Source organism: Stigmatopora argus, chromosome 15, assembly GCF_051989625.1.
Source record: "Stigmatopora argus isolate UIUO_Sarg chromosome 15, RoL_Sarg_1.0, whole genome shotgun sequence".
NCBI lineage: Eukaryota > Metazoa > Chordata > Actinopteri > Syngnathiformes > Syngnathidae > Stigmatopora > Stigmatopora argus.
In genome coordinates this window covers 14,244,536-14,257,861 of record NC_135401.1, presented here as the reverse complement: position 1 = coordinate 14,257,861, position 13,326 = coordinate 14,244,536, and the positions used below count along the sequence as shown (strand labels likewise).

General features: G+C 40.2%; 1 protein-coding gene across 7 annotated transcripts in view; it reads left to right on the top strand.

Moving 5' to 3' along the window:
* bag5 (BCL2 associated athanogene 5) overlaps positions 1-13,326 on the top strand; it is a 32,851-nt gene that overhangs the window by 1,128 nt on the left and 18,397 nt on the right. For 3 of the 7 annotated variants that reach the window (XR_013305121.1, XR_013305120.1, XR_013305119.1), the window contains exons 1-2: positions 157-396; positions 5,372-5,543. Coding sequence is in view for 4 of the 7 variants with exons in the window: in XM_077620673.1 (XP_077476799.1) it covers positions 365-396; positions 5,372-5,543 (204 nt within the window). In the remaining 3 variants the exon portion in view is untranslated. Of the gene's footprint in view, positions 1-156; positions 397-5,371; positions 5,544-13,326 lie in introns of those variants that run through there. The other 4 variants (XM_077620676.1, XM_077620675.1, XM_077620674.1 and 1 more) reach the window with 2 other exon arrangements.

Below are 13,326 nucleotides of genomic sequence, written 5' to 3'. Positions count from 1 at the left end.
GTAAGAACGTCAACTAAGTGTTGCCGAGCTTTTATTATGCTCAAATGGGGGTGAAAAGTTTCACCAGCCGGGCGGGGCAGAGCCAGGAGAACAAAAAAGCCTTCGCGGCTGACATGCGCTCTTCAACTAGCAGCTAAAATGTCATTCGAAAGCATTATGTGCAAATATGTAGTATTTTGACCTCGGATGACGTTCAAAGGCGAGATGGTTGGAGGTTTGTGGGCGGGGCCACAGCTGCGCGGTGCTGGTGCTGAAGCTGAGCACATCTGCTGCGTCGCTCCCTAAAAATTCCACATTTCCTTCGGATATTACTTGTTTAAGAACATAGTCTCAACGGATGGGAAGCCGCTCGAGTCGATAAAACATGTGCGCCAACGTGTTCGGGGTGTTGAAGAGGTGAGTACTGTCGTGACATGCAAAGCGTGTTGCAGATGTGTGCAGGTTGAGACATGTGGAACAATTTTTGGGGTGTTTTATTTTACCGGGATGACATAATGCGCCAATCCGGGACTGGGCAGGCCACGCTGAAGATGGGCAAGACGATCTTCACGAGCGAGGGAGGAATTCCTTTTAGCTGGTAGCCACTTAGCACATGGATGAAACTAACTGCAATTGGGATCCCAAATGTCACGTTTTTAAAACGTTGCTGTCCAGATGGCAAACAGGCAGTCTTGTGCTGGAAATGACCCAGCCTGCGCCCCCTTATGTAACAATTCTTAAGAGGATTAGTGATCCACAAAAGCTCTTAGGAGTGTTGTTATTTGAGGTGTATTCTGATAAGGCAAAAAAAATCAGTTGTCTAGGTGTCACCTGAATTAAGAAGACAATAAAAAATCAATTTGTGTGTGAAGAGGAATATAGCATTGACAGGACACAAGATAAAACGATAGCATTAAACATTTTTTTAATATTATAGCACAGTTGTGATCTTAATACATGAACAATTCAAAGAAAAATTTCTATACTATAAAACCAGAATTGACCTGTGGAGTACTGTATTTACTCACATATAAGCTGCCCCCACGTATAAGCCACACCCTTAAAATTGCCTTAAAGTTGTTGAATTTTACAATTTTATCGCACAGAAGCCGCCCCCTTATTCACAATTTTCACCTCCATAATCATGTTTTTAACAGGGAGTACGAATGTTTTACTTTGAAGGGAAAATCTTAAGAAAAATCATTGCACATGGTATTTCTGAGATACTGTATGAATCAAACGCACATTATTAGGGTCAATATCATAAGGAAGTTAATATGCCTGTCTTTGTAAATGTAAAATATCAAATTATTCAATTTCAAAAAAGAAATAAGCCTATCTTGATTAGAACTTGATGCTTTTTAATGACAGAAATTACACATTTCTTACCAGAATTTTAATATGTTGTGGCGGCCAAATTGCTTCTAATGTCGAAATATCTAGATTTTTTTTGATGATTCATATTATTGCAATAGTTGTCACTTTCGAACAAGAAATAAAAATAAAAAAATGAGGCGTAATTTTGTTTTATTACATAATCACAAATGAACAATCATTTCCTTTAAGGAATTAACGCGTCTGGCCAGTCAGAGCACGTTTAAACTAGGCAAGACGGCAGCGCCCTAGGTAAGATTGCGACGCCCTGAGAGAGCAGTGACAGACGTATGTGAGTTTTTTTTCACTTTTTTTCCTTGAATTCAATTCATAGACGTCAAAATAATTTTTGTTTAGCGTTTTATCTCTTTATCTTTTCTATTTTGAAATTAATGACCGTATCGGCCGCATTGTCTTGCGTTATGGCGTTTCGTCTTCGTCACATTGTTTCCAGCCATTCTCCGCCCAAATAAATGAAATGTCTATCACTGTTAATGCCACTAGTATGAGTTAACATGCACTGTAATACATTGTCATGTGTCTTAAGCGGCAGAAAAGGAAAATAGTGGCTAACCTCGTTTATTTCTGGGACACTCAAATATAGTGTATTTGATTTTGACCCAGTAACGCCTCAGGGTTTGTCTTGGACAATAATAGGTCATTCATTCCTCACGCTTTTTAAACACAAATAGTGCAGCAATCAGACAGGCAATATCACAAAACTCTCATGACAAATATTGTTTATCCTTTCCGAATTAAAAAGGTATGACAGAGTTTAATGCCTCCAGGTCCCGACAGACAAGTGGCTTTCTCAAACTGATGAATTTATTGAATCCATCTTACCACAGATGAACAAATAACACCGTGAAAACTAAAAACACAAGACAAAAATTAGCTTAGAGAAAATACAGTAATACCTTTAGATACGAGCTTAATGCCTCCCGGGACCGAGCTCGTATGTCGATTTACAAAGTGGAGGAGGAGCTTTGTGAGGGATTTTGTAAACTAAGGTGGTATCTGCATATTTAACATTATTGTCACAGTTCAGACATTTGTGTTTTTTTTAAATGTCTGACAGTGTTGGTGCGTTTTTGGTTTTCTATCCAATACTTTCAGAGCTTGCTTATAAATGGTTTCAATTGATTTTAGTGTTGTTTTGCGGGCCAATGACCAACTTGTTAGGCATTAAGTCATGTGTGATATGATCATTGTTTCATGATATAGTTTTTCTGACTCGGGCATTAGATTGTTTCTAATTAACCTAAAATTGGACAAATTGAATTTAATTGTGTTTTTTAACTTTCCTTTGAAGAAGAGTTGAGAGTCATGAGCTTGCTTGGGTTTTCTCGGGTCCTCCGGTTTCCTTCCACATCCCAAAAACATTTGTGGTAGACTGGTGGAACACTCAAACGCATATTGCTCCTAGTTATGTGTGCACATTAATGGTTGTCCGTCTCTTTGTCCTCTGCAATTGGCTGGCCACCAATTCAGGGTGTCCGCCGCCTGGTGCCCAAAGTTGGCTGGAAAAGGCTCCAGCACCTCCCGCAACCTGTGTGCGGATATTCGGTTGCGGAAAAGAATGAAATAATGCAAACAGATATCCGCCAGAAAAAGTTGGCTTGGTTTCCTTGGAAAAAGGATATTGTTGGTATTTTCCGAATCTTTGCTTCTTCTTTCTTGGTATAATGCACGGTAGGGTCATTTATTTGGCATGCTATGCCTTTTTCATATGTTGCAATGTCACTTTTTCGGTGACTATAAGCATGTCTCGATTTTTTTTTCTTGGGCTCATTTGGATGCCTTCGATGGCCCAAGACCCTAAGGAGGCATTTTCAACGGCGACTCAAAATCCAAACAAAGGTCGAATAGGCTCGGTGTAGTCTTTCCCCACAGGTGATGGGAAATTCACTCGCAACAAAACAGGAGAAGGCAAGATGTCATTCTTCTCAGTCTTTTATATTATTCGGCGTGTCATACTTTTACGGTTAAATATCACATCTGCCATTTTTTAATCCCGTCTTCCGCTTTCGATTTTCAGCATAAATTTTGACACTCTTATGAATTTTTTTGTTGTACTTAATATAAATAACCGCGTTGTTCTGAAGCTGCGAATGTTGTTGAAGCCGTGAAGTGGTGAAGGATGATAGTAGTGAATATTCTAGTGGAAAGTTTTGCTTACGGCATTGTCAAGTCAACTAAGCGGAAGATACGTCTGCCCCCTCCAAACCAACAGGGGGCAGAAAACTCCCAATCAGAATAAACTCTCCTCACTTCCTGCCTGAGGTCATAGCCAGTATGTAAGCTCAGTAGTCCAGCCCAAAAAAGTACAAGACAAGACCGGCAACTAAGGAACCAAAGATTCAGTTCCCGGTCATATGCAACTGGTAGGAACAAATTTGAGCACTACTTGGATTCCACTGATTGATGCTCAGTTTGTTTCACACAACCATAAGTTGTATAAGTTGCATTCTTCAAGTTGGGGCAAAAATTGAGGGAATTAAACAACAACTTGACTGACATGTTGGTTCCTTTGTTATGTTTTTTTGGTTACTTTAAAAGGATGTATAGATTCTTTTGCCGAGAAAACGCACCTTGTGGAGAAGCACTACCAATTTCGTCATACGCAGTTTCTGGGTGTGATGACAATTAGGCTCTTTGTTGTTGATGATGACGACAGGGCGATTATTATTATTATGTATAGATTCTTGGCTGGTGTCTTTATAACAAGTATAACTACTACAGTCATACCTCTACTTAAGAAATTAATTGGTTACAGAACTTTTTTCGTAACTTGAATATTTCGTAAGTAAAGCAGTATTTCATATGAAAATTCTGTAATGTGTTCCATGGTCCTCAAAAAAACTACCAACTCAATCCTTTAAAAATGATCAGTGTCCCAGTTTTGTATGAAAGATGCGAGAAACAGACAAAAATGAAAGAACAGTATTGAAGAAAATTATTTATTAAAAAATTAAATTATTGAACAAAAATGCAAAAACTTCTATTCGTGCAGTAGTACAGTACATTAATGAAGAACCTAACGTTAGCACACGAACACATGCACACATCTAAACAACTTAAATGAGGAATTCATATAAACTCTGCATTAAATACAATTCAAAAGGAGTAAAAGTCTCTTCATCTTGCTGTTTAGGAAGGCCATGCTAAGGAGTCGTTGCTTTCAATGCTTCCTTCTGCTTCAATAGCATAGCGATGCTCGCAAGTGGGTTACGGCCAGTCGTATTGCCTTGCAATATCTGCCAACCACACTTCACTTTCTTCTCTTCTGTTTTTAGGTGAATCACTGGGCCCACTTATTAATTTCATTCACTCCAATAATTATAAATAAATTGCTGTGACGACAAACAGCGGTCAAAAAAGTTATGTTCTAATAGGCTCCAACTGGAAGGAAACCAGGCCACAATATTGTTACCAGGACAATTTCAAAATAAAATAACGGATGCAGGAAATGCATTTACATTCAGAGGAATTTCGTAACCTAAAAATTTCGTACCTAGAAGTATTCGTAAGTAGAGGTACGACTGTATATATCACAAAATTGTTATATTGTCACACCCCCAAATGGCACACCATAAAATAGTGTTAATTTTGCTTTTAAGTTTCATAGGATTTACCTCATTTTGTACCATGGATAACAATAGAATTACAAATCATTTAAACTGGGGGGACTGGTAGTGAACACTCATGTTTGAGTGCCATTCACGGGCCTAGATGTCCAATTCCTTTTTATCTGGGAAGCGCGAATGAATGAATAAATTATAGTTCATTCGCCACCTTCTCAGCCTATATAGACTGGACGTCTAGCACTGTCAATGCCAGCCGACAAATGGCCTGTAATTGTTTAAAAGGCATTGGATTTCATCTGGTAGACCAAAATCCTCAAAATGTGGTCTGGAAACAAGAGTAGTCCTAATGTGCATTGTATTAGAGAAATGTCATAATTTCCTCGTTTTATATGAGTTTCCTGCAATTGTGGTAACTTCCCATGTGTTGGCAGTCTCTTCGGGAAGCCCTTTGACGGAGGCAAGCGAATGGAGCACGGGGGGCAGCAGCTGCCGCAGCAGCAGCCACCCATGGCAACAGAGCACCCGCCCCAGTACCTGCCCCAGCACCCCGCCATGACGCAGCTGTACGAAGTCCACCGGGAGGTGACCGGACTGGGGCCCCAGGTATTGCCTTTCATTACATATCCGTTGGATGCCTTCCACCAATTAATTCATTTTCTGCTCTGCCTATCTTCACAAGTGTTGTGGGGTGTGCTGGAGCCTCAACCACCTATGTGCAGTAGGCGGGGCCTTAATTTATTTGAACTATTTTAAAGTCCCCAATAATTCCCTTGAAACCCTTAAAAAATGATAAAAGTATACTGATTTTGTCTGAAATATATACAAAACACAAATAAGAAAATGATTGAAGGGACAAATAAGTATTTAGTCAACCACAAATTGTACAAGTTCTCCCACTTGAAAAGATTAGAGAGGCCTGTAATTGTCAACATGGGTAAACCTCAACCATGAGAGACAGAATGTGGAAAAAAACATAGAAAATCACATTGTTTGATTTTAAAGAATGTATTTCCAAATTAGAGTATTTGGTCACCTGCAAACAAGAAAGATTTCTGGCTGTCAAAGTGGTCTAACTTCTTCTAATGAAGTCTCCACTCATTACCTGTATTAATAGCATCTGTTTTAACTCATTATCGGGATAAAAGACAACTTTCCACAACCTCAGTCTCTCACACTCCAAACTCCACTATGGCCAAGACCAAAAGAGCTGTCGAAGGACATCAGAGACAAAATTGTAGACCTGCACTAGGCTGGGAAGACTGAGTCTGTAATAGGTAAAACGCTAGTGTAAAGAAATCGGGGGCCCCACAAGGCACAGTGGTCTCCCCACTCCTCTTCTCCCTCTACACATCAGACTTCAAACATATTACAGACACCTGCCACCTCCAGAAGTTCTCTGACGGCACTGCTATTGTTGGAGGAGTGATGGACGGGAACGACCTAGAGTACAGGGGAGTCATCACAGCTTTTGTTGACTGGTGTAGGCAAAACCACCTCTACATCAACACAAGTAAGACAAAGGAAATGGTAATCGATTTTCGGAGGAATCCTCAACAGACCACTCAGGTGAACATCCAGGGTATAGATATTGAAATCGTGGAGAATTCTAAGTACCTGGATGTTCACCTCAACAACTAACTAGACTGGTCTACAAACATAGATGCCCTGTATAAAAGGGGCCAAAGCCGCCTCTACCTACTGAGGAGTCTACCGTCCTTTGGAGTGTGCAGGACACTGCTGAGGACTTTTTACGACACTGTGGTAGCATCTACTACTGTGACAACGAATTTTCCCCAATACGGGATGAATAAAGTTATCCAATTCAATCCAATCAACTGTGGGAGCAGTTATTAGAAAATGGAAGACATACAAGACCACTGATAATCTCCCTTGATCTGGGGCTCCATGAAAGATCTCACCCCGTGGCGTCAAAATGATAACAAGAACGGTGAGCAAAAATCTCAGAACCACACGGCGGGACCTAGTGAATGACCTACAGAGAGCTGGGACCACAGTAACAAAGGCTACCATCAGTAACATAATGTGCCGCCAGAGACTCAAATCTTGCACTGCCAGACGTGTCCCCCTGCTGAAGCCAATACACATCCAGGCCCGTCTGCGGTTCGCTAGAGAGCATTTGGATGCTCCAGAAGAGGACTGGGAGAAAGTGTTATGGTTAGATGAAACCAAAATAGAACTTTTTGGTAGAAACATATATTCTCGTGTTTGGAGGAGAAAGAATACTGAATTGCATCCGAAGAACACCGTACCCACTGTGAAGCATGGGGGTGGAAACATAATGCTTTGGGGCTGTTTTTCTGCAAAGGGACCAGGACGACTGATCTGTGTAAAGGAAAGAACGAAAGGGGCCATGAATCAAGAGATTTTGAGTGAAAATCTCCCATCAGCAAGGACATTGAAGATGAGACGTGGCTGGGTCTTTCAGCATCACACTGATCCCAAACAGGGCAACAAAGGAGTGGCTTCGTAAGAAGCATTTCAAGGTCCTGGAGTGGCCTAGCCACTCTCCAGATATCAACCCCATAGAAAATCTGTGGAGGTAGTTGAAAGTCCATGTTGCCCAACTACACCCCCAAAACATCACTGCTCTAGAGGAGATCTGCATGGAGGAATGGGCCAAAATACCAGCAACAGTGTGTGAAAAGCTTGTGAAGAGTTACAGAAAACGTTTGGCCTCCGTTATTGCCAACAAAGGGTACATAACAAAATATTGAGATGAATTTATGGTATTGACCAAATACTTATTTCCACCATGATTTGCAAATGAATTCTTTAAAAATCAATATGATTTTCAGATTTTTTTCCTCCACATTCTGTCTCTCATCGTTGAGGTTGACCCATGTTGACAATTACAGGCCTCTGTAATCTTTTCAAGTAGGATAACTTGCACAATTGGTGGTTGACTAAATACTTATTGGCCCCACTGTATACACATGCACGTGAACCCAACTTAAAATGTTACGTTTGGTGAAATATTGTTCCAACCATGATTGCCTCTGCCAACTTTTAAGATTTCCTAAACTGTTCTAGGCAAAACTTCTGAGGACTTTAATAACAGCATGCCTCTTCATTTCACTCTCACCATAACTTTCCTGGGTGAAAGTGATGAAAAGCAAAGAATGTAGCTGCATTAAGCACACTGAGAAAAACTTAAGATGCGTCAGAATTCCGTGGCAAACGAAGATCGAAGGCACACAAATCAAGAACTCTGCTTCGGAACAGCTTTTCCATGGCCCCGGAAAAAGATGAAAAAAGTGCTCGGAAAGGAGACTTTTGGTTGAATGTTCACGCTCATACTCCGCTGGTGGCCGCTACCCCGCTCGGGCCAGCTGTCGTGTCCGCCGAGAGCGCGCTAACCTTTGGTACGGCATCATGGAAACGGAACTCATTTCTAGCCAATTGGAGGCTAGTGGAAAAAATGGGATGTGGTTCCGGATGCTTTCTTTTTAATTTACTCTGAGTAGAAAAGGAGTCTATACCAGTCATCATGTCGGCAACACCCTGAATTGATGCCCAGCCAATCACAGAGCACAAGGAAACGGACAACCATTCATGCACACACTCATACTTCTGGGCAATTTAGAGTGTTCAACCGCCCTGCATGTTTTGGGATGTGAGGGGGGCACTAGAGTACCTGGAGAAACCCACGCACGCCTAGGGAGAACAGGCAAACTCCACACAGGAACATCCGAACCTGGAATTAAACTAGAGCTCTCCCGACTAATTGCTAATGTCGACATCATGACGATGTAAATGCGTAAATGCGTTGTTGAACAAAACACTGTCGATAACATAGTTCCTTTCACAGCTATAATTTCGATGCTTGGGATACCAGCATTTCTGGGCAAGAAATAGGACAGCGGCACAATTAAAGTACGGATATATTAGGATCATTTCCTGGCAGTTTTCCACCCACATACTAAACCGGCACTTTGTGGGCTGTGGCAACCGCCAACTGACTGACTGAAGAAGGACGAAGCAGGAGGTCAGACCCATCTCAAGCCAAGGGGGCAAAAGGGGGGCTCCAAGCTTCTTTTGTGTTAATGGTAAGATTTTTTATTTTTTCTTGGAAAAAAAACAGGCAATGTTGCTTTAACCTTTTAGGGTATTAATTGAATGACCACCACACTCTAAATGCAACTCGTAGCATTAGCTGTAGCATTAGTTAGCATTAGCTTGGGCATTGTCTGTTAAGTGTCTGAAAAAAACTGCTGCTTTCGGTGATTTGCACACAACTAATACGAGACTGAATTAATTCTTTACATCTCATCTCACTGTAAATGATAAGATGTTTTCAACTCATTGTGCCTGGTTGAACAAATATTACGTAGTACCAGTGGCGGGCCGTGAATTTCAAACCGACGCCTTCAGCTATGTCTGAATCAATCCAACCCTCAAAAACTATTTTATGGCTATAAAACCTTTACTGCAGCTACAGCTGCGACACGTGAAAAAGCATCAATAATAACCTCATACAATTGAAATATTATTTAGGAATATAGCCATATTTTACTCACCGAAAATCCTTTTTATCTGTACACAATCCATCCTCCTTTCTTACCTCCTTTTCTATCGCCATCGAAGCTAATGCTGAAAGTCGAGCCTGTCCTGTCTTATTTCTGGCATAGTACATTATATTCGATTTAGGGCTGAAAATGTTCGTTCCCGGTTGTGACAGGCTTGCTTGCTTCGGAGTTGTCCAACCTTTCTTAATGTCCAGCATTTCTTGAAAAGTCCGTCTTGAAAATGGCTTTGACAGTAAATCTGCAAACAAATACATTTCTTCTCCTCCTTCAGCCATTGTGGGTTGACAAAACCGCTAGTTAATCAATATATTTGCTTGTGCAGCTCGCTTCAGGTACAATTTGGTAGCTCTGGCTAGTCCACTCTATCAGTAGCCAGTCATAGTTGGTGAAAGTGATGACGTATCCCTACGCCTGCGAGAAGGCATTGGTGTCGCCAACTCGAAATCTGACAGTTTTATCGACGCTTGTTTTATGCAGCAGAGCCTGCAGAACTGATTGTGAAGGCCTCAAGGCATATTTCTGACCCTGGCAACAAATAATGGCTGAAATGTGATTGGTTAGATGCTTAAATATGAAAACACACATCTGGAAGCAGTGCAACCAGAGGAAAAGCAATGAAAGGAAGCTGACAGACAATTTGGAATTATTTAATTTAAATTTAATTTAATTTATTCATGGACAAAACATAATTAGCATCAGTCTGTGATTCAGATATTTTTTTAGGCCAGCAGAGAAGGCCTTGCAGTCCCTGACGGTCCACCACTGCATAGTACATATAAACATAATGTCTTATAATAGTAGTAGTTTTGATTTAGTGCTGGTTTCAACTTGGTTTAAGGGTTAGTTACTACATACATTTTTCAAAATGCATGCTGTCTAATACTACTTAAATTTTATTTGATGTGCTAAAGGAAAACATTTTTCTTAACTCGGATTTTTCCTAAGTAAACAAGTATTTAATATTTAAATTCTGTAATAAAAAAATAAACCCTTTGCAAATGATCACTGTCTCACTTTTGTATGAAATATGTGAAAAACATGAAAAATGAAAGAACATGATAAGAAATGGATTTATTAATGTATTAAAATGAATAAAAAGCATGCAAAATGCAAAATCAAACTTTGTGCAGTAGTACAGAATAAGGAGAAAGCTTACGGTAGCACACAACACATGCATATAAACACATCTAAACAACTTCAAATTATGAATTCAAAACAACTTAGCATTAAGTAGAACTCTAACGGACTAACAGTCTTAACATTTCATCATTCAGTACAGAGGCTATGCCAAAGGGGTCGTCGCTTTTAATGCTTCCTTCTGCTTCAATAGCGTAGTGAGGCTAGTCGGTGGGTTACAACTGGCCGTATTGCCTTGCAATATCAGTCAACCGCACGCCACTTTATCTTCTGTTTTTCGATGAATAATAGGGCCTGCTTATTCATTTCATTGACACCAGTAATTTTAAATAAAGAACTCTGACGACAAATGGCAGTCAAAAGAGAGTTGTTGTTGTTGTTGTGGGGGGCTCCAAGTGGAAGTGAAGCAGGCTGCAATTTTACCGTGACAATTTCAAAATAAAATAGACACAGAAAATGCATTTACATTTTGTAGATTTCGGAACTTGGATCTTGTTTTTGTATGCTGGGATGGTCCTTTGCACATCAATGGGTTTCTTAACCTGAATTTTGTTTTGTACCTAGAAGCATTCGTAAGTAGAAGTACTACTGTAATATATAATGTATATAATTTATTAACAACTAAATAGCAACAGTATTGCAGAACACAGAACAATTCAAATAGTCATTTAACTTGTGGGCTCCCATTGACAGTGATGCATGTCCAATCCAGTTGAGCTGGGAGCTTGGTAACAAACAAACGATGTACGTCTATCATAGTCAATGCCAGTGAATGAGTTAACGAGCTTTAGTCAAGAATTTATTTACACTATATTCCACAAACTGCTCCAATTTGTGTAAATATTAACTTTTTTTTCTTGCAGGTACTGGACACAAAGAATGCATGGGAAGCATTTTTCCCAGCCTATGCCAGGAAAAACCAAGTGCAATATTGAAATATTTTAAATACCGTAATTACTCGAATATAACGCGCACTCGAAAATAACACGCAGGTAATTTTGGGCCAAAAATATCTGGGAAAAACGCAGTAATCGAATATAGTGTGCACCTAAAATTTCCCGCTGACGAAAATCAGAAATCTTACCTTTTTTTCTTCGTTTCACGATTGTTTTGTTCAAACAAATTTATTCATTAGAATCCTTCAAATGAAGAGTTCCTCTCTCTCTTTGTCTGTCCTCTTGTTATGATCGCGCCGCGTCGCTGGGTCGTCGCAGCGCGATCGGGGGCATCTGTTACGGTCGCGCCGCGTTGTGCGACGCGACCGTGGATGTAGGTAGACCCAAATGCAGGAAGCAGGAGAGGACGAGGCATTCAGCGTGATACGGAGTCCTTTAATGAATCAACCAAGGCGTGGAAACAAACGTGGCCGCATGCGGCGCGCATACGGACAGAGGCAACAGAATAACGACAGCTAGCGACCGCTAGCAACCGCTAACAACAGTCAATGATAGTCAACGATAGTGAACGATCTGGCGACGTGTGATGACGCGTCGCTACTTAAATACAGGAAACGAAAGCAATCAATGGATTGGCTACAGCCGGTATGCGTCAACGGCAACCCAGGAGGGCCAAAAGGGCCACTCCTGACACCTCTCATACATCTCTTCGTTGAGAATCCTATCAACGTCCACGCTTCCTTCATCCACTTCCTCTTCCTCCCACAACACATCATCCGATTGGCTTTACGAGATGACGCAAAATCCGTGCGTCGGCTCTACGAGATGACGTAAAATCCGTGCGTCAAAGTGAGTTTGACAATGCTTTTTTCGATCGAAAATTTGTAATTTATTTTAGTTATTGATTATAACACGCACCCCCAACTATTGGAATTAATTATATAGCAAAAATCTGCGTGTTATATTCGAGTAATTACGGTAATCTAAATCAACTACCTGCTCTGAAACCATTTGGTTGCTGTTTGGACTTCGTTGTATATTTTCTTTTTTTTGCTCCTTACCCATACTGTTTACTTGAATGTGTATACTTTAAGTTCAATAAATGTTTAAAATTCTGTTGGTGTTTTATTTCTAATATACATTTATATAATGTGTTAAATTTGCCTTACATAATCAAAATCATTTTGGGGAAAAAGTATATCGAGAAAATCGATGAGATGTAATTGAATACATTTTTTAAACTTTAATAAACATGAATTCAAATCTCATCTCCTTTTCGAACCGCTTTATCCGACGTGAGGCCGACGTGTTAACCACTCACCAACCGGACTGCCCTAAATCAATTTCTAAATTAATTTTAATTAAATATTTACTTCAGTGAAATTAATAAAAATAGAAATATCATCTAGTTATGGTCCCTCATAACACTCAAATAATGTTTGAAACTTGTTTTATTTTATTTTTTCCATAGAATTTAACTTGTTGTCTGCTGTTGACACCGTTAGGCAACCAAGTCATTTAAACTGGCTGTAAATGCCCATGTTTCAATACCAATGACAGTGGAAGACATCCAATTGTTTTGAGAGGCCAATGAAGGAATGTTGTGATTGGTTGGCAAACAATTTAAGGTGTACCTTGCATACTGCCTTAGTTAGCTGGGATAGGCTCCAGTACCCCCGCCACTGATCAAAGGATAAGCTTGGTGGATAAATGAATGAAAAAACGAATATTCCATGGAATTTACCAACCTCTATAACCCAACAGAGTTTAGAGTTGCATTTTTTTAACTCATTCACTGCCGTAAAC